The sequence below is a fragment of the Amblyomma americanum genome, chromosome 4, assembly GCF_052857255.1.
Source record: "Amblyomma americanum isolate KBUSLIRL-KWMA chromosome 4, ASM5285725v1, whole genome shotgun sequence".
Taxonomy (NCBI): Eukaryota; Metazoa; Arthropoda; class Arachnida; order Ixodida; family Ixodidae; genus Amblyomma; species Amblyomma americanum.
The window spans coordinates 181,700,481-181,728,471 of NC_135500.1; the positions used below are offsets into that span (position 1 = coordinate 181,700,481).

General features: G+C 49.4%; 2 protein-coding genes across 3 annotated transcripts in view; both read right to left on the reverse strand.

Annotated features, from left to right (window-relative positions):
- Positions 1-23,859, reverse strand: part of LOC144128786 (P protein-like) — a 261,677-nt gene extending 237,818 nt beyond the window's left edge. Inside the window, exons 1-3 of one of the 2 annotated variants that reach the window (XM_077662488.1) lie at positions 23,471-23,859; positions 10,404-10,476; positions 5,059-5,299 (exon numbers count right to left, since the gene is read on the reverse strand). In XM_077662488.1, coding sequence (XP_077518614.1) covers positions 5,059-5,299; positions 10,404-10,476; positions 23,471-23,725 — 569 coding nt within the window. In that variant the 5' untranslated portion in view covers positions 23,726-23,859. Of the gene's footprint in view, positions 1-5,058; positions 5,300-10,403; positions 10,477-14,360; positions 14,559-23,470 lie in introns of those variants that run through there. The other variant, XM_077662489.1, reaches the window with a different exon arrangement.
- A 2,818-nt stretch (positions 23,860-26,677) lies between these two features.
- The window catches only part of Dis3 (exosome complex exonuclease RRP44-like protein Dis3), a 37,814-nt gene continuing 36,500 nt past the window's right edge, over positions 26,678-27,991 (reverse strand). The window contains exon 22 of the mRNA XM_077662498.1: positions 26,678-26,800. Coding sequence (XP_077518624.1) covers positions 26,702-26,800 — 99 coding nt within the window. The 3' untranslated portion in view covers positions 26,678-26,701. The remainder of the gene's footprint in view (positions 26,801-27,991) is intronic.

Consider the following 27,991-nt stretch of genomic DNA (forward strand, 5'->3'; position numbering starts at 1 on the left):
CTGTCGCAGCTCGTTGACAAAAAAAAATCAGTCGGCGCGCCACGGAGGCTCATTCCGGATATAGCGGGAACTGTGCCCTCTCATTGGCCACAAACCAGCGAGCCACTTCCGGCGCGTGCGCCAGCGCGTCGCCAGGGCCGAAAATATCTGACATGAACAGATATCTAGCAACGCGCGCGCCTGCGCGCGCGTCTCGCTTTGCGCATGCGCAGACAGGATCCAGCATACGCCCGTGCGCGTAGGCGCTCAGCCGGTACGCGTAAGATGCGTCCATCGAGTTGGGGCTTAAGGCTCTCAAAGCGTCTTTTCCAGACGCGTGTGTGGTGCGGGTCACGTCTGTCTGCCGGCGCTGAAGTTGTGTGCGCGCCTGTGGTTTCTCTTTGCATTTCTGCGAGGCTTTCAGACCACGCGCCTAGATCCGGTCCAGTGTGTGTGATATTCTCTCTCAGTTCTCGAAATCTGAATGGGGTATGTAGCGTATGTGCATAGTGAGCGCTCCACAACGGCGCCTGTTTCTCTCTTGCTTCTTTCGCTCGCCGGTTCCCTTTGCTCGCAGCGCCGTTGGGGCTTCCACCGAGAAGCGAGACCAATTTTCAATAGGGCGACCCTCTGTACATCCATCCGGCGACTCATTGGAATGTGGACCAGTCGGCATCAGCGGCACAATCTGAAGGCAGCGCCGAAGGACGATCGCTGCTTATTGGCCGAAAAAAGTGCGAAGGCACGAGGAAAACGTACTTAAAAGTGCGAGACTTTCTTTTTTTTTTTTTCGGGGTCTTCCCCTTTGAACCGTCCGCTCCGTTTGTACATACCAATCCACGACACGCTGACATATATGAATACTCGTAAACATAGAGCGGTTTTTATTTCTTCTCGAGCAACCTCCCTTCGGTCTCCCCGCGACCATTAGTGCGGGAAAACCCACCTATACTATCCGAATTAAGTATGACGTGTACAGCTAAGAGAACGGTTTCATCCGCTGCTACTTCGTCCGTTGTAGTCGGCAGAGTACTACGGCGGCTCAGGGCCTATGACTTTCGCTGGCTGCGCACGAGGTGGCGATCGAATCCGTGGCTATATTTAGATGGAAGCGAAATAGGAAAAAGCTCGCGTACCGAATTCAAATTAGATAACCTCGGATGATTGAAATAAATAAGGACGTTAGTAATTAGCCGCTGTTAAAAGTTCCAAGCGCACAGCTCCGCTAAGCAACGGAGTTCTGCGGAATCAGGCGACCGGCTCTACACCGGCGAGTAAGAAGCGCGTATCTGACCGGCTGAGCGACTGGCTTATGTAAAGCCGCATTTTTTATGCGGATTTACATAAGCCAAGTCGCTCGCACCGGCCACTTAGAGCGACACACTTTTGCCCGCGATGGATTTCCCGGAAATACTCAGCTGAACGGCGACAAGTAAATATATACGGCTTCGGCCGCGCAATTATAGCTGGCAAGAAGCCCGCCCGGTCGCCCGCCACGACACTTTCCCTCCGTCTACAGTCGCCTCGCAGCCGAAACGGCGCGCGGGCGGTTTTCGATTACGCTCCGCGACTACAATCAGACCCATCGCAATCTTGGTCGCAGATCAGCAGACGCTGCTCACTGGACGAGAAATGGAGAGGATACTTCCTTCTGCGCTACCAGGCCGCGCCGGCTGTTACGCAACGAGAACACACGCCCTTACCTGGGTGGCCCGATCCCGGCCATTTTATTGTTTTTGTCCTTGCGCTCAGTTTGTTAAAAGGAGCTGCCGCAGCGTAAAGAGGGACCAGCACAATGAGAGACAACCGGTTACTAAGAGCCCGCAAGTCGGCATCGGAGACAAAGGCTCGTTGTGCGGGTAACACCGCGGCACACAATGCTGGACGTCGCGAGCCGTCCCCGGCGCATCTCAAGCGAGGCAGCGGCTGCTCGCTCTTGTTCCGAGAACGACTCGCAGCACTCTAAACACGAATACGCCTATATGGGAGTAAAGAGGGAGTAAATTGTCCTCTAGCGCGGATTCTTTTATAAAAGAATGTTCAGAGCGTGCTGGGACGGTATCAGTAACGGCGTGGCATCCCTGGACGCTCAAAGAACATGCCGACGCGCAGAGTATGTAGCGTGGTGACGGATTGTATTTGAGGATTTTAGCATAGCGGAAATGCACTAGCAGAGACGTATACCGGCCGGTTTTACCGCAGACGCCTCTTGCGCTTTCGCACTGGCCCATGCCATTCATGCGCTGCGCAGGAGGTGTCGGATAAAACGGTATACGTCTACGCTATTACGTCTCCCTTATAATAAACGTCTCTCTTTGAGGACTGCCGGGAGCATTGCGACGCAGTTTCTGCTACGGGCACGTTCCTTCCATGTGAGCGCATCTCCGGACCGACCAGCTGAAGCGAAAGAAAAAAAAAAACAAAGCAAGCATGGACGCTGGCAAGAGGGCGGAGAATGAGTACGAAGTGGACGCGCACAGTGAATGAAGCACGTCGGATAAGAAAGAACAATTGCTCGGAGCCGCGCAAGCAGGATTACACAATTTGGGAGAATATTTGATACGCGCGATGTTCCGCGTAGCCCACTAACGGATTGGGGGGGGGGGGGGGGGGGGCTGTTACATGGTTTGCAGTGAGACGAGTTCTATTGGCGTCGTCAACAGCGGACTTGATTTTTAGTTAAGACCAAGTCCTGTATTGTGTTACCAGGTAAAGCGCCTGTGTTGCTTTTGGCACTTCTAAAATATTAAGACGTTTTCTTTCGCTCACTCAGGTAGTATTGTAAAGTGTCGCATGTAAGAGCAGCACAGCATCAGAGGAGAGCACAGGCGCCGCACTTCCTTTTTAGACGGGCTAACTGAGAACGCTTCTTTTACAGTTTCGAGGGATGCGGTGTACGCTGCGGGAGCATGCAAAAGACCTGCAGCGTACTCCCCACCCTTCTCAAGGAATCGATAACTGCAGCGAACTAAATTAGCAGCAAGCAGGAATGTACATGCTAGTGTCATAAAACCGCCAGTAAAGCTGATTCTGCTTCAATGCCGGAGCGTGTATCGCTTCTCTCAGTAGCGATGAGAAGTGATCTGAATGTCTACTCTTGCGCATAACTATGCAAACTGATGCCACACTTCTACCGCAGTCGGCCATACGGCGCACAACAGTCGAGTGGAACGGCTTACCACCACAAATCGTCTCAGAGGCTAACCTGTCGATATGTTAAGAACTCGATTGCTACGACGTAAACGGATGACTGTAGTCGATATTTTTCATACTTTTGTTTCCTAATTTTTGTTTCAACGCGCCGTTCTTGTAATAATGCCTCCCTGGACACCGAAACGTTTTATTTCCACAAACTGTACTGCACGTGTTCATGGAGGAAAAAGGTGAAACAAAGCCACTCAAAGGTAACCTGACTAACCCTAATATCATTAACAATGGCCGCAGCAGGGCGGAAGACCATATTATGCATTATAATTGCCATTTGGATTAGTTGCGAGTTTAAATTCAGAACGGACTCATACTCCTATTGTTTTCTTTACTTTTGTCCGTGTTGCACCTGCTATGTAATATCTTCAAATTGAGCGCATTTTGCGGGTACTTCAAATAGATAAGCAGACCGAAAATTGGGGCGGGGGTGTACTTAAGCTCTGCCTTAAGGGTATGACGTGATATATTTAATGGGCTCAAGCCCATACATGCAGAATACTTAACATTCATAGATCCCTGGGAATCCGGCACCACTCCGGGAGCAGTGGCGCAGCGGTTAAGCAATGCGCCACTACCCTGCAAAGGCAGATACTATCACCAGTGGAGCTTGTTCGACCCAGGTCGCTCTTCCCTGGCAAGCCAATCATTAATTTAACTGCCACCTGCCAAGGTGCGCAGTTTTCTCACTACCCGGTGGGCAGGTTGCAATAAAGCCGCAAGGTTACGAGGCCTAGTTGGGCCACCTGCCTCCTAGGTTGTAGCAGTAGTAAGTGGTTTTTACTAAAATAATAATAAAAAGGAAGGAAAAGATTTTTGCTAGCCACGGCATCTGCCATCGATACTGAAGCACCTGAACTGGGGCAGCGGAAATAAAAGATAGCAGGCAGATTGGAGAAATGAAATGAAAGAGGTGAGAGGACAGGAAGAGAGGATAGGAGGGGAGGTAACATTCACAAACTATTTAAACAATAAGAAATGCGTCCAGGTTGTGCGCGTGATTAGTTCATGATGGAGCAATAAAAACACGCGCACAGCACTATCTTGACTACAGCTGGAGTGGGGCGTCCAGCCTCCTAGGTTGTTTCTCTGCGGATTTTTCGAGGATTTTTCGCTCGCTGTCAGCGACGACAGATTTTCCGCGATACGAGCTCCTTCACGCCATCGCGGTAAAATGATTCGCTCTTCATCAGGGGGCCCAAACTGCATTTAAAAAATTCCACTGCTTTCGGAAGTATACCCTTTCCCTTGCCAGTTTTCTTTGCAGAGAAAGCCACAACCATGAGGAATTGTAACGGCCAAACGCGCTGAGAATGCACGAATCCTCGTCCCAGTACGTCCGGGTGGGACAAGGAACACACAAAACCGCCCGCTCGGTCGTGACCACTGTCTCTAATCCAGCCACTGGCTTTTGACGCAATGACGGCCGACTGCGCGACAGTGGATCGTTTACAAGTTCACTGTTTTAATAGAACGTAGTGTTATAAGAGTCGTTTTGCTCCTGATCACGCGCATATAACCAGCCACGATAAGAGCACCGAACGGCGCTGGCCACACTGCTCATGCTATAGAGCAGACAAGTGAACGCCCATGCCCTTTCGCTCTCACCCGCATACACTGTTACAGCAGCAGGAAAGCTGCACATTCGTGTAGTCTGCAAGTTTCCTTTAGCAGAGCTGAAAACGCACCGGGATCGCTTAGCTGCTGCAGCTGTTGCGTCTCATCCTTAGATGGCGTGCACGTCTGCGCAGCGGGTGTCACAAACAAGAACAGCACCTTGGGCTCGATGGCTTTGCATGGTCAGGTGAACGTCGCGGACAGAATACGAGAGATAGAGAGGGGGGGCGGTGGATATACGAGTATGCACACACTCACAGTGGCTGTTGCTCGACGATGGAGTCCTTGCGCAGGGGAAACAGGTGCTCCCACTGCATGGGCGTCGGTTGCAGGGGTGGCGGCGCGGTGGGCACCCGCACGGGTGGCTCATCGCTGCCCAGCAGCGTGAACACGGTCCACAGGCCCGACAGGTTGCCCAGCTCGTCCGCGATGAAGGGGCCCCGTGCGCGGACCCGCACCACGGGGTGGCCGGGCTCCAGCAGGAGGCTCAGGTTGTGCACTCGCCGTCGGTCAAGGGAAACGTCGAGGGCAGTCATCAATGACATCCACGTTATTCCCCCTAAGCCCTTTACCCTCCACTTTACTCGTGGTCGTTCACGCTGTCATTCTGAGGGAACCATCGGCCGTAAAAGCCTAAACGGCCGATTCGTAGCCTAAAGCGACCAAGCAAACTACCCGCTTAGCCATGCCGCTATCATTCGTAAAGTATTCGTAAAGTGCAGCTTATCAACCAACACGTGCCGTTTATTCCAAACTTATGATCACTGCACCCCCCCCCCCCCCCCCAACACACGCACACGCACACAAAGGATTCATCGCTCTAGTTGCGAATGAATTGATGTATCAGTGTTGACGTATCACTGAGTACGTGTAGGATGTGGGATAAGTTATTTTGGAGAAAAAAGACAGTCCAGGGGCGACAAACCACTGCAGCACGCACAAATAATACCAATGCTGCCATCTATACAAAAAAAAACCCAACACAGCTTCCACATAAGTGCATGAATGCTACTACAGCTTGTCCAAGACAACAAAGTTCATTTCAATAGTCATTAATGCTACTTCAACGAATAAGATGTTTATTTTTAACCCTTTCAGGTTAAACTTCTTTGTTGACTGCTAGCATGCCTGCGAAATTATTGGCGGCGACGGTGGCGCCACAACACCTTGGTGCGAGATGATGGAACCTCGACGACGATCGTGTTTGCTGTGTAGCTAGCAGCAGCCCGAACTCCTTCGAGTTTGAAAGAGACTTGTGACTTTAAAGGCTCTCGACTCAATAATATTTGGAAGTGCCCATTTGACAGAGGTACGTATTACTCTCCTCTTAACGTGATGCTCCTTACAACGCTTCGCGCGAGCGAGCCACCGAGCCCGAGCAGAACCACTCATTTTACACTCCCGTGTCTTTCCTCTACCCGCAACTCGGATTCGGGAAAGTCAGTACATTAACGATATGAAAACGACCATTTTTTTTTCGCGGCAACTGAAGTCACAATAACTGGCCGTCGACTCATCACCACCCTCATCATCACCCTCATAATCATCATCATCATCAGCCTGGCTACACCCACTGCCGGGCAAAGGCCTCTCCCATGTCTCTCCTATTAACCCTGTTTTTTTGCCAGCTCCGGCCACCGTATTCCCGCAAATTTCTTAATCTCATCCACCCACCTAACTTTCTGCCGCCCCCTGCTACGCTTGCCTTCCCTTGAAATCCACTCCGTTACCCTTAACGGCCATCCGTTATCTTGCCTTCGCATTACATGCCCTGCCCAAGCCCATTTCTTCCTCTTGATTTAGACTAGCATGTCATTAACCCGCGTTTGCTCCTTCACCCAGACCGCCCGCTTCCGGTCTCTTAACGTTACACCTAACACTTTTCTTTCCATGGCTCGCTGTGATGTCCTTAACTTAAGCTAAACCCTTTTCGTTAACCTCCATGTTTTTAGCGAACTGGATACATATTAGAGGAGACGCCTCCTCAGCACGCGCAGTCACATGGTAGAGGCCAGACACCATAGTCATACGCCACGTCCATTCGGAAAGAGCCAGTGTCGCGGCTCGGAATGTGTCGCATTCTGGCAGCATCTGGTCGTGCCGAAGAAAGACAACCCCACCGACAAGATTGCACAGGCAAGAGAGGGAAAGAAAGAGAGAGAGAGAGAGAGTCAGGGCTGTGCCGAAGATTTCAAAACTGTTGCCGTTCACGAAATTAGTTGCAGCCGCGTTCTTTCAAACGGCGGCGACAACAAAACGAGTCCACGTAGGAAGGAGCGTGTGTTTAGCGCTGAGCCGTTGCTTACGTCAGTTCCTGCACTGTGTAACAACACAGAAAGTAGGTCCCAGCTGGACACTCATATGAGTGCGACATGGCGGTCTTGGAGGACCAATCAGTCGATTATCTTTTCAGCCGACTTTTCAACGACATTAAAGAACACGGCGACACAAGTGGGCACTCCACACCGCCAAAGAGCAGGAAGTGCACCATCCTACGCTTTACCGACAGAAGAGAGTGTACTGTTCCCGGCTGCGCTCCTCTGTTTCGTAATCTCAGCCCGTGTTTGCTTGTGCAACCATTTCATCAGGAAGTCTGCGTAATAGCATCAGCAGGCGTCAAACCCGTTTGGTGCAGTGAAGCCGGTATTATTTTCTTTTCTAAGCACTCCTCTCGCATTGCATAACGTGCACTGGAATATCGGATTGTCGACTTAATATCTTAACATCTCAACGTACCATAATTTCCAGTTCGCGCCGTTGCATAGGTCGCACTTCCGTAAACTGCCCTTGACATGCAATCCAATAGCTGGAGCGTGCAGCGTTGCATTTCGTTGTGGACATTTGACCAACTTGCACAGATTTCTTTGCAAACACTTCTCTTGCCTCGGAAAATTTCTTACCTAAGTCGCGGCAATTAACTTGGTTGGCGTGATAAAACTACGGGAGTAAATCTGCAAGGCGCGCTATTAAGTCTTTTTTCTTTATTTAAATAAGTGCCAATGCAAGCCAGCTTTTTTCTTGTTTGTTGCCAGTGACCCACTGCAGAAGCCGCCATCCGCGTTGGACGCCAGCATGCTACATGGGATAAATTTAGCCAGAAAGCGTATACATATTATACACACAGAGCAAAAAATAAATAAATAAAGAACCACGCGTGAATCGGTTTTATGCGTTCAAATAGCTTATTCTTTGCAAGCGTGACCTGATCAGTTTAAGCAAAGCAGTCGAAGCCTGAATGTTTGCAGTCTGTCTCAAACAGCGTGTCTATTGCGGGGACGGGAATAGATTCGTAATAGTTAACCGCTAGAGATAACAGTCTCATGACACCTCTAGTTCATTAAGGACATGTTTCATATGAACCTTATTCGACCATTCCGACTGCCGTTTAAAATTGGTATTTCTTGCTCTTGATTGTTGTTGACTCGTCTCAAAAATGTTCATATTCAAGCGTTTTATCATTGCCCATTGCAGAGTTTCTGTCCTTGGCCTTTAATACTTAATTTTTTTATTTCCCACAAAACCTGTGCCTTTGCCTACATTTATGTGTTTTTGGACTCCGCGCGTGCCTCCGGCTGTCGGTCCAAACAGTTTTTGATAACCTGTGCGGCACAAAAGGAAATAAAATAAAATAAAATAAAATAAAATAAAATGAAACCAGTGTAAGCGGCGAGTCGCTATGCCACAGTGTAAGCCTCGCCGAATTTGCACGCCCATAGCTTCAGACTGCGCCATGTTCACGACGATTTCTTCCTCATTCTCCACGCACTCAGGCACCCAAGCGTGCAGACATGCTGACACCTCAGCAGAGAACAGTGCACAAACCGAAACATCGACTGCGCAACGGTTTCAACCACGCTGCCACAATGGGCGCAACAGAGGACACTGAAGGTACTGCCTTTCAACTGCAGTCGACTCGAATTCGTCAAAAGTACTTCTTTTTGGACGAGTTGGTGCATTCCAGCTTGTAAAAAGTTCTAGCGCAAACAAGCACAGACCATGAGAAAGACGACACTTGTGTGCGTGAAAGTGCTTGCGTGTGTGTGTCTTGTCTTTCTCGTGGTCTGTGCCTGTTTGCGCTAAAACTTTTGCGAGCACTCAAATTCGACCTCGAAATGTAGCAAGAAACTGTTCGATTTATATGCTGTTCGAATTAAGAAGAGGCTTCTCAATGTTCATGATGCTGAAGAGCTCAAAGCGTCATTTCTAATAAACTGGAAGCCTCGTATTAAGTGATCACGAATATATATATATATATATATATATATATATATATATATATATATATATATATATATATATATATATGCTGCATCGTCGAACGACCACCGCACAGTTTAATGAACACACGAACTACGGCCGCTCACGTACGCAGAGCTTCTTCGTCTGATGCCTTGGGCTAACAGAAGAGGAGGGATGCCCGAGTTCCCAATTACAGCGCAAGGAAAGCGGGGATTAGCGACTAACGAACGCAGCATGAAACGCGGCCACGTGGCGGATGAGGAACTCAAATAATCAGAGGCAGAGCTGTTTATGCAGAAGAAGATAAAGAAGATCAACGTCTGCTAAGCAGCGAAGGATTAAGAAATAACAAGGTGTTTTGCCAAGGGACCGGAGACCTTCCAGGGGCAGTCGGGATGAGGACACCAGCAGCGGTGGAATTAAGCAGGACGTGCAGCGTAAGATGTACTATTCAGTAAAATAAGAACAATTTGCGTGCGTGCGTGTGTGTATTTGGGGGCGGGAAAGGAGTGGAGAGGTGACTACATTTACGACTATCTTACTCTATTTATCCAACAGTTCCGGTCGTTGGTCCGATCTTCAGCAGGCTTTATCCTCCCTTAATTCTGATGAAGGTCGAACGACCGACCGAAACTGTTGGCTAAATAAAGTAAGAAAGCCGTACAAGTTTCAACCCCTTCATCCTTCAAGTTCTCTGTGGCCCATTGGCTAAAGTGCGCGCACGCACGCACGCACGCACGCACACACGCACGCACGCACGCACGCACGCACACACACACACGCACACGCACACACGCACACGCACACACGCACACGCACACACGCACACACACACACACACACACACACACACACACGCACGCACGCACGCACGCACGCACGCACGCACGCACACACACACACACGCGCGCGCGCACGCACACACACACACACGCGCGCGCGCGAGCAAAAAGCCCGCTCAATGGAAGCTCTGTTCGTTGCTCTTGTTAATGTAGAGTCAGTCGTCATTGCTCTCATTTTAAATGTCGCAGATAAGCGCTGTGTAATAAACAGCGTCAGGCTAAATCGCCATTTCTGGGCACTTAAAATGACTGTCGTACTCTAACAGCAGACTGCAAGACTACAGCGGCTCCTACTGAACGCACTAGCAGATTTCACGTAGGTCGACGCAGGGCTATAGAGGCGAGGCAGAAGAAATGACAAGGCCTTGCCGTACACACATAGAAAAATGAAGCCAGTGCATGTATACGCATTATGACTGTCCCGCTTTGATATGCCGTTGTTTTCCAAATGTCATGACATATTGGTTCATCAGACTGGCATCAGATTTAAGCAATTTTTCAAGCTCAGCTTCGAAAGGATACGATATGACTCATTCCCAGCGATTGAGACACTTGTCCACGTCTCCGTCAACTCGGGGATGAAGCTCATCACCACCTGGAGAAAAAGAGCAGAAGGAGAAATAATTCGCTTCACCAAGCACAGGTGCGCCCTTTTGTAAAATTCAGTTTTGCTGACAGGACCCAAGGTCAGGAACTGAGAAGGCTCCAACCTTACAAAGCCTGACAACCTTACCCTTCCCGCCCAATGGCTTCCGGCCTTCCTTTCTGAATATATTAATACATTCACCATGTTTTGCCATTGCTTTCGGAAGACGCGGAACATTTTCTTATAAAGAGCTATTACCTTACAACAAAGGCCATACATTTGAATGATTATGCGTGCTGTTAGCGCCGTTCCCATTGCATTCCAGGAGTGCAAACTGCTGGGCTAGTTGGTTCATATTGCATAGAAAAGGAACCAGCGAAAATAGACGCAAGACAAGAACAAAGGAGGCACACACCACAACGCTGGACTTACAACTGATTTATTGCGATGAAAAATCGCTCATTTGAAAGGAATTTCCTGCCTGCGCACCCACCCTACAGACAATACACTTCGCGCACCACATGATGACATGCCTACTATAACGATAAAAACTTGTACTCCTTTTCAGTGATAATCACAGACGGCTCGCTGACGCATTTCTGCTTATTCTTTCTGATCATGAATGCCTCCAATAGCTCACGCTCACGTTTAGATTTCCCCCGCCCGATAATGCTGGCAATGTGAAAACTAGGAGAACATTTGCAGTCCTTTACATGTAAGGCTAGATTGCTGCCTGTGCCTGTGCCCAAAGTTGTGCGATGTTGCCTCAGGCGCTCATTTAAGCATGCTCCAGTTTGGCCTATGTAGATTTTCCCGCATGACAATGGGATTGAATACACCACGCCCACTGCGCATGTGGTGAACATAGTCTGGTGTTTCGTGTTGCAAACACCAGTTCTGCGCATGTCTGCAAAGGTTTGGGCGCACAAACCGGACAGTTTGCAAGGAGCAGAAAATGCCATAGTGACACCAAACTTCTGAGCCACTTTTTTCAGACCATGTGAAGTCTTGTGGAAGTAAGGCATGACTTCCAACTTTCTTGTTGGCACTTCTACTGGCCTGGCATCCTTTGAAGATAACTTCAGTTTTTTCCCCAAAGATTCCGCCACCGCCAGCAAAACCGAGGGAGGAAACCCAGAACATTGTAGCCGTTCAACCTGCTCCGCCAGACTTTGCTGCATCACATGAGGGCAACTCTTCTTTAAGGCATTCAAAAAACATGTTTCAAAAAGGCATTCAAAAAACTTATGTTTTTTGAATGCCTTAAAGAAGAGTTGCCCTCATGTGATGCAGCAAAGTCTGGCGGAGCAGGTTGAACGGCTACAATGTTCTGGGTTTCCTCCCTCGGTTTTGCTGGCGGTGGCGGAATCTTTGGGGAAAAAACTGAAGTTATCTTCAAAGGATGCCAGGCCAGTAGAAGTGCCAACAAGAAAGTTGGAAGTCATGCCTTACTTCCACAAGACTTCACATGGTCTGAAAAAAGTGGCTCAGAAGTTTGGTGTCACTATGGCATTTTCTGCTCCTTGCAAACTGTCCGGTTTGTGCGCCCAAACCTTTGCAGACATGCGCAGAACTGGTGTTTGCAACACGAAACACCAGACTATGTTCACCACATGCGCAGTGGGCGTGGTGTATTCAATCCCATTGTCATGCGGGAAAATCTACATAGGCCAAACTGGAGCATGCTTAAATGAGCGCCTGAGGCAACATCGCACAACTTTGGGCACAGGCACAGGCAGCAATCTAGCCTTACATGTAAAGGACTGCAAATGTTCTCCTAGTTTTCACATTGCCAGCATTATCGGGCGGGGGAAATCTAAACGTGAGCGTGAGCTATTGGAGGCAATCATGATCAGAAAGAATAAGCAGAAATGCGTCAGCGAGCCGTCTGTGATTATCACTGAAAAGGAGTACAAGTTTTTATCGTTATAGTAGGCATGTCATCATGTGGTGCGCGAAGTGTATTGTCTGTAGGGTGGGTGCGCAGGCAGGAAATTCCTTTAAAATGAGCGATTTTTCATCGCAATAAATCAGTTGTAAGTCCAGCGTTGTGGTGTGTGCCTCCTTTGTTCTTGTCTTGCGTCTATTTTCGCTGGTTCCTTTTCTATGCCATTGCATTCCCTGCCGGCTCACAAATTGACAGGAGCACAGCAGACCAATTATTTCTAAGAACAATTAGAAGATGCGTATCTTCTTAAGGCAGCAGTAGATGCTAAGAACACTTCCGAAATGCGACGCATATATAGGTTGAGCCGCCACCGAGAAGAGTTTTGTGAAGCTTACACCGCCGGCACAATAAATGACATGACCACAGAGACCTCTATTACGGACTTAGGGGCCAATCGACAGTTCACAATATCGAGCGTATTCAATAAGATCGTTTCATCATAAATAGCACCCGGCATCATAAATCACACGACCACAAAGACCTCTATTACCACCTCAGGGAGCAATCGACAGTCAACAAAAGGACCACTACAATGGCCTATGTTCTAGTGTGACTGAATATGTGCATAGATGGTGACTTCTGGAGTGGACTGTGATGTGAACTGTGTGGATTGATTGTGTGCATAGATGGTGACTGCGGGAGAGAATGTGTGCTATTATAAGAGACTGTGCGCTTAGCGGGGCAGATGCGGCATTGTTAATATCGAAGGGACGCTGCGGTGGAGCAATTGCCGGCAGACAAAGCAAGGCTAACCCCACCTGTGGCATTCAACACCTCAACCTCAACCTCCATGCCAAACGTACCAGAGTTTGCGCTCGGCCCCCTCCGATCTTTTCGATAAAATTTGTCGCTCTTATTGAACCGGCTAAAGTAATTACCCTTAGCAGCTCTGGCGAAAAAAATATCCTGCTCATGTGACAGCCCTTGGTATTTCTCAGAGGAGTGCAAATGTTGGTCACACTAAAAATTTACAAGAAATCAAATATCTTATTGTTGCACTTGAAAATTCTTTAAAGATAATAAATATACATTGTGAGTTTTAATCGCAGAGCTAAAAATTTGTAGCAAAAAGATTTTGTGTTGCTTTATGTCATTATTTTTCCCCCAAAAACACCGTTTTGCAATTTTTTAAATACCATTTCGCGACATTGACGAGCAACATCACTTGTTTCGCCGCTTCTGTATGAAATTTAATTCCTCATTAAATGGTTTAAACTATGATACAACACAGTATATTTAAGAAAAAAATGTCGAGCTTAAAAAAGTGTGCTGTGCTGCGAAATTTCGTATAGAGGCATTGCCAGTAGAAATACTAATTGTAGCTCAATTCATAGATAGTTGCATTGAAATTCTGCTCAGCGTTTTTTATCGGAGCCTTTACTGTTTTAAGCGAGAAAAAAAAATTTTGGAGTTCAGCGCTGCACCTCGAGCCTTGGCTGCCGCCACTGCACTGCAGAACACGGCCGTGGCGCCACTCACATTTATATGGTGGGCCAGTATCGAACCCGCTTCTGTAGGGTCAGCAGCTGAGCACCATAACGACTCAGCCAACGCGGCGGCTAGCGGAAAGAGAAAAGATGTTGTGGCCTATGTCTCAATCAGTTATCAATAGTAACAGCACCTTAATATATAGTTAACGCCACTGCGCTTGTGGGTTATCAAACAGGGATTTTCATCATTGCTTTTATCAATCCTGGTGGGGTACTAGTGTGGCAATACATTATTGATAACGAGAGGCGACTGAATGTTGAAGCAATGGCAACGAATACTACGATGAAAATGCGCTGTTCTACAGCCAAGGCACTTCGCTTCGCGGAGTGTGCCAGCGGCACACGCGCACCATCGTACGTCGCGTCGCGAGGAGCACAGCCTCATGCAATTCCCGTTTAACGTATGGTCTAAATTACGCTTATAGCCGGAGGACAACTGAAATACGGTGGCTCACCTCCGTGACGATTTTCAAAGGCCGCAGATCGACTTGCTTGCATAGGTTCTTGTGCTACCTTCATAACCACCGCCGCAGTCAAGAACTAGCTGTCTTACGTATGCACAGCGTGAAGCCTACTAAACCCACCTTGCTGCCGCTATCGCGACACTGCGTTTGCGCTGCCTAGCGATCGGCCCACGTAGAAGTGGCGACGACACAATTTCGTTTCCCCACGTCATGCGTACTCAGCCACCGCGATTAAGCCGTCGCGACAGTAGTCATGGCGCCGTGCACCGATTTTCATTTTTCAGCCGGCCAACATACACGCTTCGTTGACGACACAGAGCCCCCTGTAGCACTGTTATCTCTTCAATGTTCGCTGCAGCGCGCTCCCCGGGCAGCGCATGACTCTCGGAAACCGGCAAAAGCATGCCGAGTAATGCAGTGGCAGTAAGGGACAACCATGGCTCGAGGTGCAGCGCTGAAATTCAAAATTTTTTTCTCGCTTAAAACAAAAAAGAGCTGATAAAAATCGCCGAGAAATTTTCAATGCAACTAGCCATCAATTGAGCTAAAATTTATATCTTTACTAGGAACGCCTCTGTACGAAAGGTATGCCCGAAAACACTGCACAGCACACTTTTTTTTTCAAGTCTGACATTTTCTTTTGAAATATACTGTGTTGTATCGTAGCTTAAACCATTTAATGATATAGTACATACTATAGAGAAGCGGCGAAACATGTGACGTTGCTCGTTAAAGTCGGGGAAAATTATTAAAAAATTGCAAAATGTTGCTTTTGAAGAAAATAATGAAATAAAGCAACACAAAAATGTGCACTACAAATTTTTCATTTTCTTGCTGTGCGAATAAAAACACAACGCATATTCATTTTCTCAAAAACTTTTCAAACGCAAAAGTAAAATATTTGACTTCTGTAAATTTTTTTTCAGCACTCCTCTGAAAAATTCGAAGGGGTGCCACATCACCAAGAAATTTTTTCCCCGATGTTATTAAGGTAACTTACTTTAACCAGTTCAATAAAGAGCCAACAAATTTTATCGAGAAGATCGAAGGGGTTCGAGCAACTCTGGTACGTTTGGCATGGAATGACCCACTATCGAACATATTCAATCAGAGCGTTTACATGAAGGCGGCGAAATATGGTCAAGCCTCCTTACTGGGAAATCCGCCGCGGTGGCTCAGTGGTTAGGGCGCTCGGCTACTGATCCGGACTTCCCGGGTTCGAACCCGACCGGGGCGGCAGCGTTTTTGTGGAGGCAAAACGCTAAGGTGCCCGTGTGCTGTGCGATGTCAGCGCACGTTAAAGATCCCCAGGTGATCGAAATTATTCCGGAGCCCTTCACAACGGCACCTCTTTATCCCTTTTTTCTTTCACTCCCTCCTTTATCCCTCCCCTTACGGCATGGTTCAGGTGTCCGCCGATATATGATACAGATACTGCGCCATTTCCTTTCCCCCAAAACCAATTATTATTATTATTATTATTACTATTATTACTCCTTATGGGGCACACCGACAGCGATGGCAGGTATGTGAGTGAGCGTCGAATCGGACTGAATCAGCCTCATTGTTCGGGGTGGGCTGACGCCCGACCCGCTCAGCAAAGTACGCGCAAACACTGTCGAGTCGGATTAGTGCGGAACACACAGCGTCGTTTTCGTCATATGTCGTCATCGAATACTTCCTACTACTTCAAGTGGTGGTCGATAGTGGTCAAATGGTGGTCCCAGGTAGGCAGCTCCTGGGTGGGAAGTAGCGAGAGTGGGGAGGGGGAGGTTGTACAGCTTTCACTGCCAGTCAATCGCAGTGGAGAAATCCGAAAACTCTGCATATTATTTCTTTCTTCTTTGTAATACATGCAAGTTTTGAGCGGCAGCACTGCCGAACTGGAAGAGAAGGAAATAACACCCTTCTACAGAATACTGTGCCTGTATACATCTTCATGATTTCCCGTGGTTTCGTTCAGAGATAAGCGATGCATCTTTTCGTTATTATGGTGCGCTTTGGCCAGAGATCTGCTCCCCGCTACCCGCTGGCAACAGCTGCGGACACTGCCTCGTCAGCCGCTTATTGGACGCGTCATTTGTGGCGTGTAGCGAGTCACAATGATTTCATTGTTAAAACCCTTTCTTAATATGCTGGTCATAATGCGGATTACGTCGCATCTCGAGTAACTAGGCCGGATAAAAAAAAATCTCATGTTATTCGCACCATGTAGGTCACACGACACGGCTATAGGTATTTTTAGGCTCAATGTGAAAAGAAAAGAATAAACGAGGATCCAACGTGTCGAGACTGCTCTCAAACGCAGGTGCTCGTGAATGATCTTCCAAAGACCTTGCAATGAACACCTGACTCTTCGGGGTAGCCCTTGTCTATGTTGCAGTGATCATCCAATATGGTGTGCTTCGTTTTAACGAAGATTGTGCTAACCGCCAACAGTCGTCGAGATAAAGTTCGGGAGAAAAGGGATCGAACGCGTCCATAAAAGCAGCGCTAACCACTTTTTCTCTTTAACCCGTCCAAAACATGGCGCCCTTGGCTAAACTCGGCGGAGCTGAATAAACTTAGGGTCTAGCCGAATCGGCGACCCACCTTCTGAGGTCTTAATACGACTGCGAAGTAAAATTGTTCCGATTGATTGGCTGACAGTCAGGATGTACTGTCTTCTGTTACGTGATCATCATAATCATCATCAGCCTGACTACGCCCACTGCAGGGCAAAGGCCTCTCCCATGTCTCTCCATATAACCCTGTCCTTTGCCAGCTGCGCCCACCCTATGCCTGCAAACTTCTTGATCTCGCCCGCCCACCTAACCTTCTGCTGCCCCTTGCTACGCCTGCCCTCTCTTAGAATTCACTCCGTTAGCCTTAAGGACCATCCGTTATCTTGCCCTCTTATTACGTGCCCAGCCCAAGCCCATTTCTTCCTCTTGATTTTGACTAGAATGCCATTAACCCACTTTTGTTTCCTTACCCACTCTGCTACGTGATATTCCGGTCTAAAGGACCAACGTCGCATACATATGAACTGCCAATGTCAGTATGCTTTCCGACAGAGCAAGGTATAGCAGATGATCCTTATGATGTATTTCAAAGAACGATCCGGAGCAGCTCTTCAAATCCGCGAACGAGCAACATATCCGTCGCGGCCGGCCCAATCAGAACTCAGGAACTAAACCCAAATCGCCCATTCAAGCACGCTCTTCGTTTTCTCGTAGAACGAAAACTTGCTCCGGATCACCGATAGGAATGAGCCATTACAAATTTGAATTCCTTGAAAAATTATACACCTGCGTGCAGCCCTTAATAAGCGGCAGCCTTATGAATTCTCTGTATTCTGCTAGCTCTTTCACCGCCCCGCTGCATTCGCTGCTGTGAAGCAAAAACTGCATGTTTTATGGTTTATGGGGTTTAATGTTCTAAAGCGCCTCAGGCTATAGGGACGCCGTTGTGAAGGACTCCGGAAATTTCGACCACCCGGGGTCCTTAACGTGCGCTGACATCGCACAGTACACGGGCCTCCAGAATTTCGCCTCCATCGAAATTCGACAGCCGCGCCCGGGATCGAACCCGCGTCTTACGGGTCAGCAGCCGAGCACCATAACCACTGAGCCACCCCGGCCGCTAATGTGATTAAACCAAAGCTACAATCTACTGCGCCGTGCGTGCAGAATATGTGTCTACTATCGCGTGTTATTTCACCACTCTTCTACTACCGCGAGTGGATAAAGGGCATCTTTATCGAAGGATCCTCGTACATATGCCTAATCTCCTGATTATTCCAGAGGTGGTACCATTGTATCAAATACCCGATACAAAGTGGGAGGCGGCAACATGTTCTGCGTAGCCGAAGGTAAAGGTAAAAGTGCAAACATATAGAGGAGATTGTGTTTAGTCTACGGAAGGATTGTACTTGATAAGGGCATGATCGGGCCCTAGGATGAGCAAATCGAAACGAAGTAAGAGGGAGGGACGAGTTGGATGACGTGTGTCGACCGGATTATCACTGTACTTCCTCCACACTGGAGGCGCTGCAGAACGCAGACGAGATTATTTCGGATGGGATTATTAGACACATCCCCACGCTCGAAAACTGACCCGAGAGCTGTCGGTCAGCGATGGAAGCGCAGTGGCACTACCCGTTATTAAATGGTCTGCACAGAATGAATTCCGCGGAATCTCGCAAAGAATAAGAGGCCTAAAAGTGTAGCCTACGAACTTTTAGAGCATCACGATGTCAAAGCTAAACGCTTACTGCCACGGGTCGTCACGACAGCGACGAGTCGTGGCACGTCAGTTTGAATCTGAGGAGGAGAGACGAAGCAATGTATGACGCTATCTAACACTTAGTAGAATCCACTGCCTTTGAACGACACATTATGATATACGTTTGTTGATATACAAAGAAAACTACCGAAAGTGCTGCCTAAGAGTACCATACATCTATGCACAAACTCCAAAAGCGGCAGCAGCGAACGAGGCAGAGCAGAAATCTGAGATAACATATGTAGTGTTTAACTCGTTGGGAAATGGCTACTGAAACCAGATCGGGTTCAGGAGCGGCATACATGTCGCCGTTCCGGGATGGCATAGGGCATAGATTTGGTTCCGGGCTTTGCAGAAACATGTATACCTTTACTCAGTAAAGTGTATTATGTTGAGTAACGAGTTAATAAAAACATCGACCGATATGCGTGCTTCGAATTTTCTCTAGGAGTCGGTAAGGTTGCACTATGTCCGAAAAGGAACGACGGGTGTGCATCACTGCGTAGAAGGTACGCGACGGCAAACTGGCAGTGGTTGTGTACCTTCTACACGACTGCTTTATTAGGGAACGAGCACGTGCGCAGTGCCGTCGTGAAAGATGTGGATGACTCACCAGAAAGTGCACCTCGCTAAGCCACACTTTCTCCCGGACCTGAAGGTCCTTGGTGGTGGTGAAAAGCATTTACATAGATGTGTATACAGAGAGGAAAGGGACATAGAGAGTGCGTACGCTTTGCTCTCGCCATCGGCAGACACCACTTCTTCCCCTGCACCGTTCAGAAGAAAGGCAATGATGATAGTTTTTCTCTAATCACGTAGAAGGGTACAAAAAGGCCTCACGTCACTCCTTGAAAACAAATTCTTTTTATGGAGGAAAAACGCTATGTCAGCGCGATGTCAAAGTGCGATGTCAGTGCACGTTAAAGATCTCCAGGTAGTCGAAATTATTCCGGAGCCCTCCACTACCACACCTCTCTCTTCCTTTCTTCTTTCACTCCCTCCTTTATCCCTTCCCTTACGGCGCGGCTCAGGTGTCCAACGATATGAGACAGATACTGCGCCATTTCCTTTACCTAAAAACCAATTATTATTATTATTCGGCAAAGCATATTTACTAGCGCCAAATATTTCGCAAATATGAATGATTCCAAATCGGGTCACTGGGACGTGGAGGCTCTATTGCAGAATAAGCAGTGCAGTCGTGTTTGAGTTACCTGCGACTACTTTCGTCAAGCAAATATTGCTTCTTCCACACTCTGTATGTAACGATACACGTTCTTTCTTCCGAAAAATATGTTTACGGTCAGCGCAAGCCCTTTTCATGCTGGAAGGAAGAAGTGTCCAAAGCGGTCCACCACACTAATCGGCCCGATGAAGACGAAGAAAAAATATCATCCATCGCACGAACCCGAATACAAAGTTTAACGCGAAACCATTGAAACGCTAATGAAATATCACCCACAGGAGCAAAGTGAACTGCAGGATGATGTGGAACCGAGCGGTGGCCCAACTGCGCGGAAGGCTGGAAGCTAACGAGCCTTCAACCTTCAGAAAGCCGAATAACCCGCACAGCAGTTTTGTACTGAGCAGTTTTCTTGACTGAACATTACCGGAGTCACCTACAGGCAAACGTGCTCGAAGATGTAGGCGGATGCTAGGGCGGCTCGCAGAAAGCTCCTTTGCAAAGGAAAAAAGCGCGATTATAGGTCAGAGACAAACAGTAGTCGTTTGCGCCCACTTTGTATTCTCTGTGACTCTTGTCCCGATAGCCCTCACCGGCGATAACACCGACAAGTGTGCCTGCGACATATTATGCCCGTTATGCATTAGTATAGCGCTAAAGAAAACCTTCGTGCAGGCCCCCGCAGCTTCAAATCTGCGAAGAGACGGAGCCGCGAAAGTAGCGGCAGAAGCGATTTTCTTTCACTCGCATTTTACCTGAGCTCAGCGTCTGACACTGGCTCAAGTAGAGGCGCGCGGCGAGAACCGATGTGGAGTTCCTTTATCTAAGGGTCAAACACCCGCTACGTGCACGGGCGGCAGTGTGCTTTATTCTGATGTGCGCAAGGCGACTTCAGGCGTACCGCACGGCTCTCCAAGAGATAAGAAGAGCACGGAAAAGTTGCCACCTGTTCCTTTCTGCGGCTAACTGCTAAAGTGTCAGCCCGTAGTGCTTCCGGGATTACACGAAGATTGGGTCAGTTGCGAACAAGGGAGACAGCCAGAGACAACGCCCACCGGGACACAGCCATATAATACCTGGACCGCAACGATGTTTTCAAAGCTACGAACGTGTAAGCGAAGCTTTCTATCGTATCTGAATCACTGCGCCCAAAAATAATAATAATAATTGTTTTTTTGGGGGGGAAAGGAAATGGCGCAGAATCTGTCTCATATATCGTTGGACACCTGAACCGCGCCGTAAGGGAAGGGATAAAGGAGGGAGTGAAAGAAGAAAGGAAGAATAAGTGCCGTAGTGGAGGTCTCCGGAATAATTTCGACCACCTGGGGATCTTTAACGTGCACTGACATCGCACAGCACACGGGCGCCTCAGCGTTTTTCCTCCATAAAAACGCAGCCGCCGCGGTCGGGTTCGAACCCGCGCCCAAAACTATGCGAATTGTAATTCTGATACGCCTGATGAAGCATCCTGTGCGCCTGTAAAAGCACTGAATGCATGCGTTCGCAGGCATGTATGTCGCCCACATGTCAGAATACGTGGGCACGGCGGCTAATGTCTTCGCGGTTCGGATGTCGCGAGGATCTTTTTCTTCTTGGCCGGAGCATGAAGCCCGGAACCAAGAGGACCGCTGACAGAGGCGCGCACACAAGTGCAGACAACCTGATGATGATAATAACGAGAAGGACCTTTTATTGCGCAAGGGTATCTGCGGCCAAACAGCGCCATATAATATAATTGGTTTTTTGGGGAAAGGAAATGGCGCAGCATCTGTCCCATATATCTTTGGACACCTGAACCGCGCCGTAAGGGAAGGGATAAAACAGGGAGTGAAAGAAGAAAGGAAGAAGAGGTGCCGTAGTGGAGGGCTCATATTACTTGAGGAGAAGAAGAAGAAGAAGAGGGCTCCGGAATAATTTCGACCACCTGGGGATCTTTAACGTGCGCTGACATCTCACAGCACACGGGCGCCTTAGCGTTTTGCCTCCATAAAAACGCAGCCGCCGCGGTCGCGTTCGAACCCGGGAACTCCGGATCAGTAGTCGAGCGCCCTAACCACTGAGCCACCGCGGTGGGGCCAGCGCCATAGCACAATGTTTTTCGTCTACTTAACGTGGTGCCAAATACCCGTTCCCAAGAATTTCACCCTAAAGAAGCTTAGCACCAGGCCAGGGGAAAGCTATGTACTCATTTTATCACCGGTGGGTACCCGGCGGCACAGGGTATCGAACCCTGCACCTCCCGCATGCGGAAGTGCAGTCAACCTGTTGCGCTGCTCGTGGGTCCTTAAAGGGCAAGTGAAGAGGTTTTTAGAATTCGATGAGTTTAAAAGGCCCGAATGTGTGAAACATGCAGGTAAAGCCTGCGAAATCGTTTGCCCTAGCATTTGAAATGGCGATGCAATCGCCGAATAACGCGGCGTCGGCGTTGAGGCTTCTCTGCAGTGCCCAGCAACGAGCAGAGGCCCCATTAATGACGTCGCATACGACAGCACTACGTCTCCAGCGAATGAACAGTTGTTTCATGGAAGAAAACAACGCCATTAAAGGTGAATCTCGCAAAGCATTGTTTCGCGGTATCGGACGACGCACAGCAGCATGCACGCGAAGGCAGCGGACATCTGAATTGCCGGCAGTAATGACGTCACAACGAGTTTCCTCGCACTTCCCTAACGCAGTGAGGAGAAGCATGAACATCATCGCGGTTTCAATCGACGATTACGTCACCATTTAAAATGCTAGTGCAAAAATACGTTGCACGCTTTCCATGGAAGCTCCGTAGATTCATATTCTTGAATAACCTCGGATTTTCAGAAAACCATTTCAACTTTCCCAACGCGCGAATTGTTGCGCACGCTGTGTCCTGTAATAGCATGGATATGTTGTCGATATCATTTGGAAGACGAAGACCATGCTACATACACAAAGAACGCGGCAATGTTTAACGCGTAGCTAATGGACCAAAGTGGTAGCGACGCAAAGCTAAGACAGCAGTACAACGTCCAGCGACGCGAAGCCGCACGCATCAAAAATGAACGCAAGCGCGTAGCTGGACTGAAGCTGGCAAGGGCGCAAAGCAAGAGCAAGGTACGTCGTGAATGTAGACGCGCTAGATAGATGCGCTAAACATGCCTTAGAGAAGCACCGAACGATAAACAGGTATCCACGCTTGCCATGCATCAGCATCGCCATCAAATCCCCGGTACGCGTTGCTCGCATTTCATACACTTCGGACTCGCATGCCAAAGCTGCATTTCCGGAACCCGCGGTCCGGTAAGCTTTTCGGATACCTGTACCGAAGAAACTGACACGCAGCGGTTTGGCATAGCATCGCTTAACACTGTGCACTTGAGCAGCGACTGGCGTGCAACGTTTTCCGGTCCTCGAAAAAATTAGAGAGCCGCTTACGACGAGCCGACGTCGAGGCGAAATTGCATCCCTACAGTAATCAATACGCAATATCGGCGCGAGCCTTCCATTTACGAAGGCACGCTAATGAAGGAAATCGGAGCTTATACGTCATAATTATGCCCACAGCTACGTTCTCCTGTCCTCCCCTCTCGGAGGCAGAAGCGCCCGCGAGTAGTGAGGTTCCGGGAAGTGTTCGGAGCCAAAGAAATTACTTTTTGGAGCGTAGGTTGCAGCGACCACTCACCACGGCGAACACGACTACGAGGCTGAGGGTGGTGGTCTTCACGCGTCCCAGCCACAGCTGGCGCGACGAGACGGGTTTCTCTTCGGCATCGGCAACGATGTCCACCTCGGGAGCGTCGTCCCGGCTGCCCAGCGACGAGCATCGGCGCGGACGGCCCACCGGCGTCGGGAACGCCAGCAGCGGACTCGTCTCGTCCGGCACAGCGAGGCGGCAACTCTCGGTGCGGTCGCTCAGCTCCATCGTCCCTAACACCATCACGCCCACCACGTCATTCTCGCTCACTGATCACCGTGCTGCAGCGGGTCGCCAAGCTCTTCGCGCATCCGCAGATGCTCTGCGTCTCCTTGTGTGGAAAGCGGCCCCGCGACTGACTTGCAGGCCGATAACCGCAGTCCCTTGTTTCTGCTCGGACAAATGTTTTTTTGGCCGCGAGTGCGCCGGCCGGCCGCCGCCATTGTGTTGACGGTATCGGCGATAATCAGCGCACTCCCCCTCCCCTCCACGTGCCAGCGACGCGGTCCGAGTCGCGGGGCCGGCGTCCCGCGCCTTTTTTTGAAGCAGTGCACGGCACACTCCTCAAGCACACCGAGGAGACGATAGGGAACACGTGACGATGGAAAAGATAAAACGGTGACGCGGAGAGACCTATCGCGATGAGCAATGCCCGAATTTGAGAGCGCACTACAACCCCCTCTGTATACAGACACACAGCGGCCGCAACTCAAGGCGGAAGCATGGCTGTACGGCAAAACTAAGCAGGCTGGGGTAGGTGCAAACATGCTGCGTCTTATTTCAAGCATGTCGTACTATATTGTCTGCGACGTTTCTGCCCCCCCCCCCCCCCCCCCACCCCCCCCCCCCCCCCCCCCCCCCCCTCCCCATCAGTGAAGACATCGAGTTTCACTCTGAGGTGCACAACGCCTGATAGTTGATCCTTTCGGTGTGGCTTTGAAGACCTAGTGCGACGCCTCGGGGAGGTAGCAGCACTGACTTACAGCGGATAACGGTTTGCGTTATCCTTCAGCAGGTGTTCCGCAAGCCAACCCACACGATATGCTCCTTTGTTCTCGCGTCACCGAGGCACTGGCCGCCGAGCAGGGATATCTATAGAGCGCAAGGCGACTATGTCAAGCGGGACTTATCAGCGAGAAACAATGAGCCAATTAATCGCACAAGAACGTGATCGTTACCTACTTACCCGACGCGCCGAAAACAATAAAAAGCGACGAATACGCTGACGGAGGTGGCCTGATCTCGCGACGACAGGCCACAGGCGAGCTTCTTCTTGCTGGAGTGAGTATACCCGAATAAAAACAGAGATAACAGCTCATTTGTGTTCACCGTAATCAAGCAGTGTGCGAGAAAAAACATTCCGTTGTGTATCTGTCTGCATTCCGGCGCCAGCCGCTTTACGGACCATACGAGTGGTCAAATGTAACTGAAGACCGTTGTAGTAGTCGCATGGATGGATGGATGGAAAAACTTCATTTTCGTCAGAGAGCATGTGTGGACGATTCCGTGTCAGATGGCCATCAACCCATGGCTGACGGCGACCTGGGTGGCCCACTCCACGGCCCTGGTCTGGACGACCGGGTCCGAGCTGGCCAACACGGCCTCCCACTGCTCGAGGGAAGGATCACGCATAATGTCCGCCGGTGGCGGTGCTATGCTACAGCTCCATAATATGTGGTCATAGGTTGCCAATTCGTGACACCATTTGCACTCCGGCGGAATGTCCGGGTAGATTTTGCTCAATACGTATGGGTTGAAGAAACATCTAGTCTGCAATCGTCGCCAGACGCATTCCTGCGCCTTCACCAATTGCTTGTCCGGGGGTGGGTAAATCCTCCGCTCAAGTCTGAAATGATTAGTAATGTCATGAAAGGATACCAGCCCATCTCTTGTAGTAGTCGCAGAAATCGGCAAGCCAAGGCAAGCTAATCCAAAAGAGAGATTCACTCCTCTCTACGCTTGCGGATTTCTACTACAGCTACAGCAATGGGCTTCAGCTACATGACCATTCGGGGTGAAATCCGGATAACGCATAAGCGTAGAAGTCTAGCCAAGAGAAAGAAACGGAGAATCCAAGGCAAGAGAGAGAGAACAGTATAAATGAGATAAGAAGACAGAGCTTCAAGGGGAGAAGAGAAAAAGAAAAGAGGAGAAAATACATAGGGGCTAAGAAAGGACCTACGTTGGAGTCTCCTCCGGGCGGTCTCGTGCGCCTTATACAACGTTTTGTCAGGTGGTGGAGATTTGTGCCTTTCCAACTTGTAACGACTTGTAATACCCTAGAAAGATGTCAGCCCCTCGTCGGAGTAATCCATAGATACGGATGACCCACAGACTCCGTTGACGAAACCTCGAGCATGTTATGGCCACCTCGTTTCCTGGATTCCCCGAATGGGCCTGCACTCATATCGCCTCAATTTCTTTGTAAGGTGCCTGGTCAGTTTCAGTATCTTCTGTGCCGCAGCCGGGATTCTTGCTGCAATACACGACGGTCTAAAATGTTTGCTTGCTGGGTGACTTTTTAAAAGGTAAAGAGTTTTAGTTTAGTTTATTGGGTTTTAACGTCCCAAAGCGACTCAGGCTATGACAGACACCGTAGTGATCGAAGGGCTTCGGAAATTTCTACCACCTGGGGTTCTTAAACGTGCACTAACGTCGCACAGCACACGGGCCCCTAGAATTTCGCCCCCATCGAAATTCAACCGCCGGGGCCAGGATCGAACCCGCGTCTTTTGGGTCAGGAGCCGAGCGCCATAACCACTGAGCCACCGCGGCGGCTTGTAAAAGGTAAACAGTAGTCAGCGATACTTGGAGCCGCAGTTCCTCTTCCTGGGGCCTAGCCTTGCATGCCGCTAACACTGAGTTCAATTCTACGAACTCTTCTAGAAACCGCGAAAAAATGACAGTAGAAGCGATGCTCCGATTTAGAGCGCAAGTTATTCAGTCCACACCATAACTAGTGGCACGGTTCCAGTCTTGCGCTGGTAGTCACCTCCAAATCCGCGCACGGTGACCGAAATGGAGACAGAGCGCCAGGACTCCGCGCCATTGTTAACTGTAGGGACTACCTCACTCGTATACTGTAAGTCTGCGATGTGTGTCCGGTCTTTGCATCTTACATGTACTACCCACGCTCGCTCGCGCAGTTTTTTTGGAAGATTCAATGAATTTCGCTGTCAAAGATTCACACAGAGAGGCAAAGTCAGCGCGTCTTTATTCTCAGGATTCGACGGAAACCTTGGATTTCTTGCGCGGTGGGTCGTCGGAAGTCTTTCCGTCCCGGGATGATGCCGCTGGCTCGACGCTCACTCCCGGAATCTGCGCAGGAAATCAGTGAGGCAAGCGGTTATCGATCGAGCGCGCGGCTGGATTTATGAGAGAACCATCACCTGTGTTTTGCGATCGGCTTAGACGACGACGACAATCTGGCGGACGCGCAACCAAAAAAACGACACAGCGCGCCTGAGTGGCGCAGATAGAGCGCACGAATTGAAATTCCATTATTACCCCTCCTCCGCCTCTTCCTCTGTTCACTTTGCCACCCTTTATTTTATTTTTTTATCATCGGCGGTGCTAGAGGAAAAGTTCGACGACGCAGTGTGTCCAGTCTAGAGTGTGCGTCCAACCAAAGGGTGTCACGGAGCAGAGAGGCTTTACCGATTACGAAACGTACTTCAACGGCTCTCGACGGACTAAAAGCATCCAGACATCCGTGCGACCGTCGTGCACAGGGAAAAAAAACGCTAATGTGCACTGGAACAGAGAGAAAGAAAGAGACAGCGAGGAAATAAAAGTAAAGCTGCGCGCCCACTTTTATATACGGCCCAGTCCGCGCTAACCGAAAATCAATACTGGCGCAGAGCCAAGCGCCGCATCGGCCCCGGCGATGAAACGTTACGAGCTCTCGTAAATATTCGCTCAAAAACACGCCGGGGCCGAAGGACGAGGAATGGCTGAAGCAGGCCCGGCCCATGCAAAGCGCGGCCGGTGAATGAACGACGACCGGCGCCACGGAGCTGAACCGACACAGGGACGCAGAGCGAACCGAGTTATGGCGATGCGCCCCGCAGGAAGAGGCCGTCCGATCGTGGAAGCGGCGTGCTGCTGCCCGGCCGCGGAGGCCGCGTTTCGATGGAGGCGAAACGCAAAAGGCGCCCGTGTGCTTCCTTCATCATGAACTAATCACGCGCGCAACCTGTACACATTTTTTTACTGTGTAAATAGTTTGTGTATATTACCTCGCCCCCTATCCTCTCTCCCTGTCCCCTCACCTCTTTCATTTCATTTCTCCATTCTGCTTGATATCCTTTATTTCCCCTGCCCCAGCTCAGGTGCTTCAGTATCGATGGCAGGCAGATGCGGGGCTAGCAAAAATCTTATCTTTCCTTTTTATTATTATCTTAATAAACCACTACTACTACTGCCCGTGTGCTGTGCGATGTCAGTGCACGTTAAAGGTCCCCAGGCGGCCGAAATTATTCCGGAGCCCTCCACTACGGCGCCTCTTCT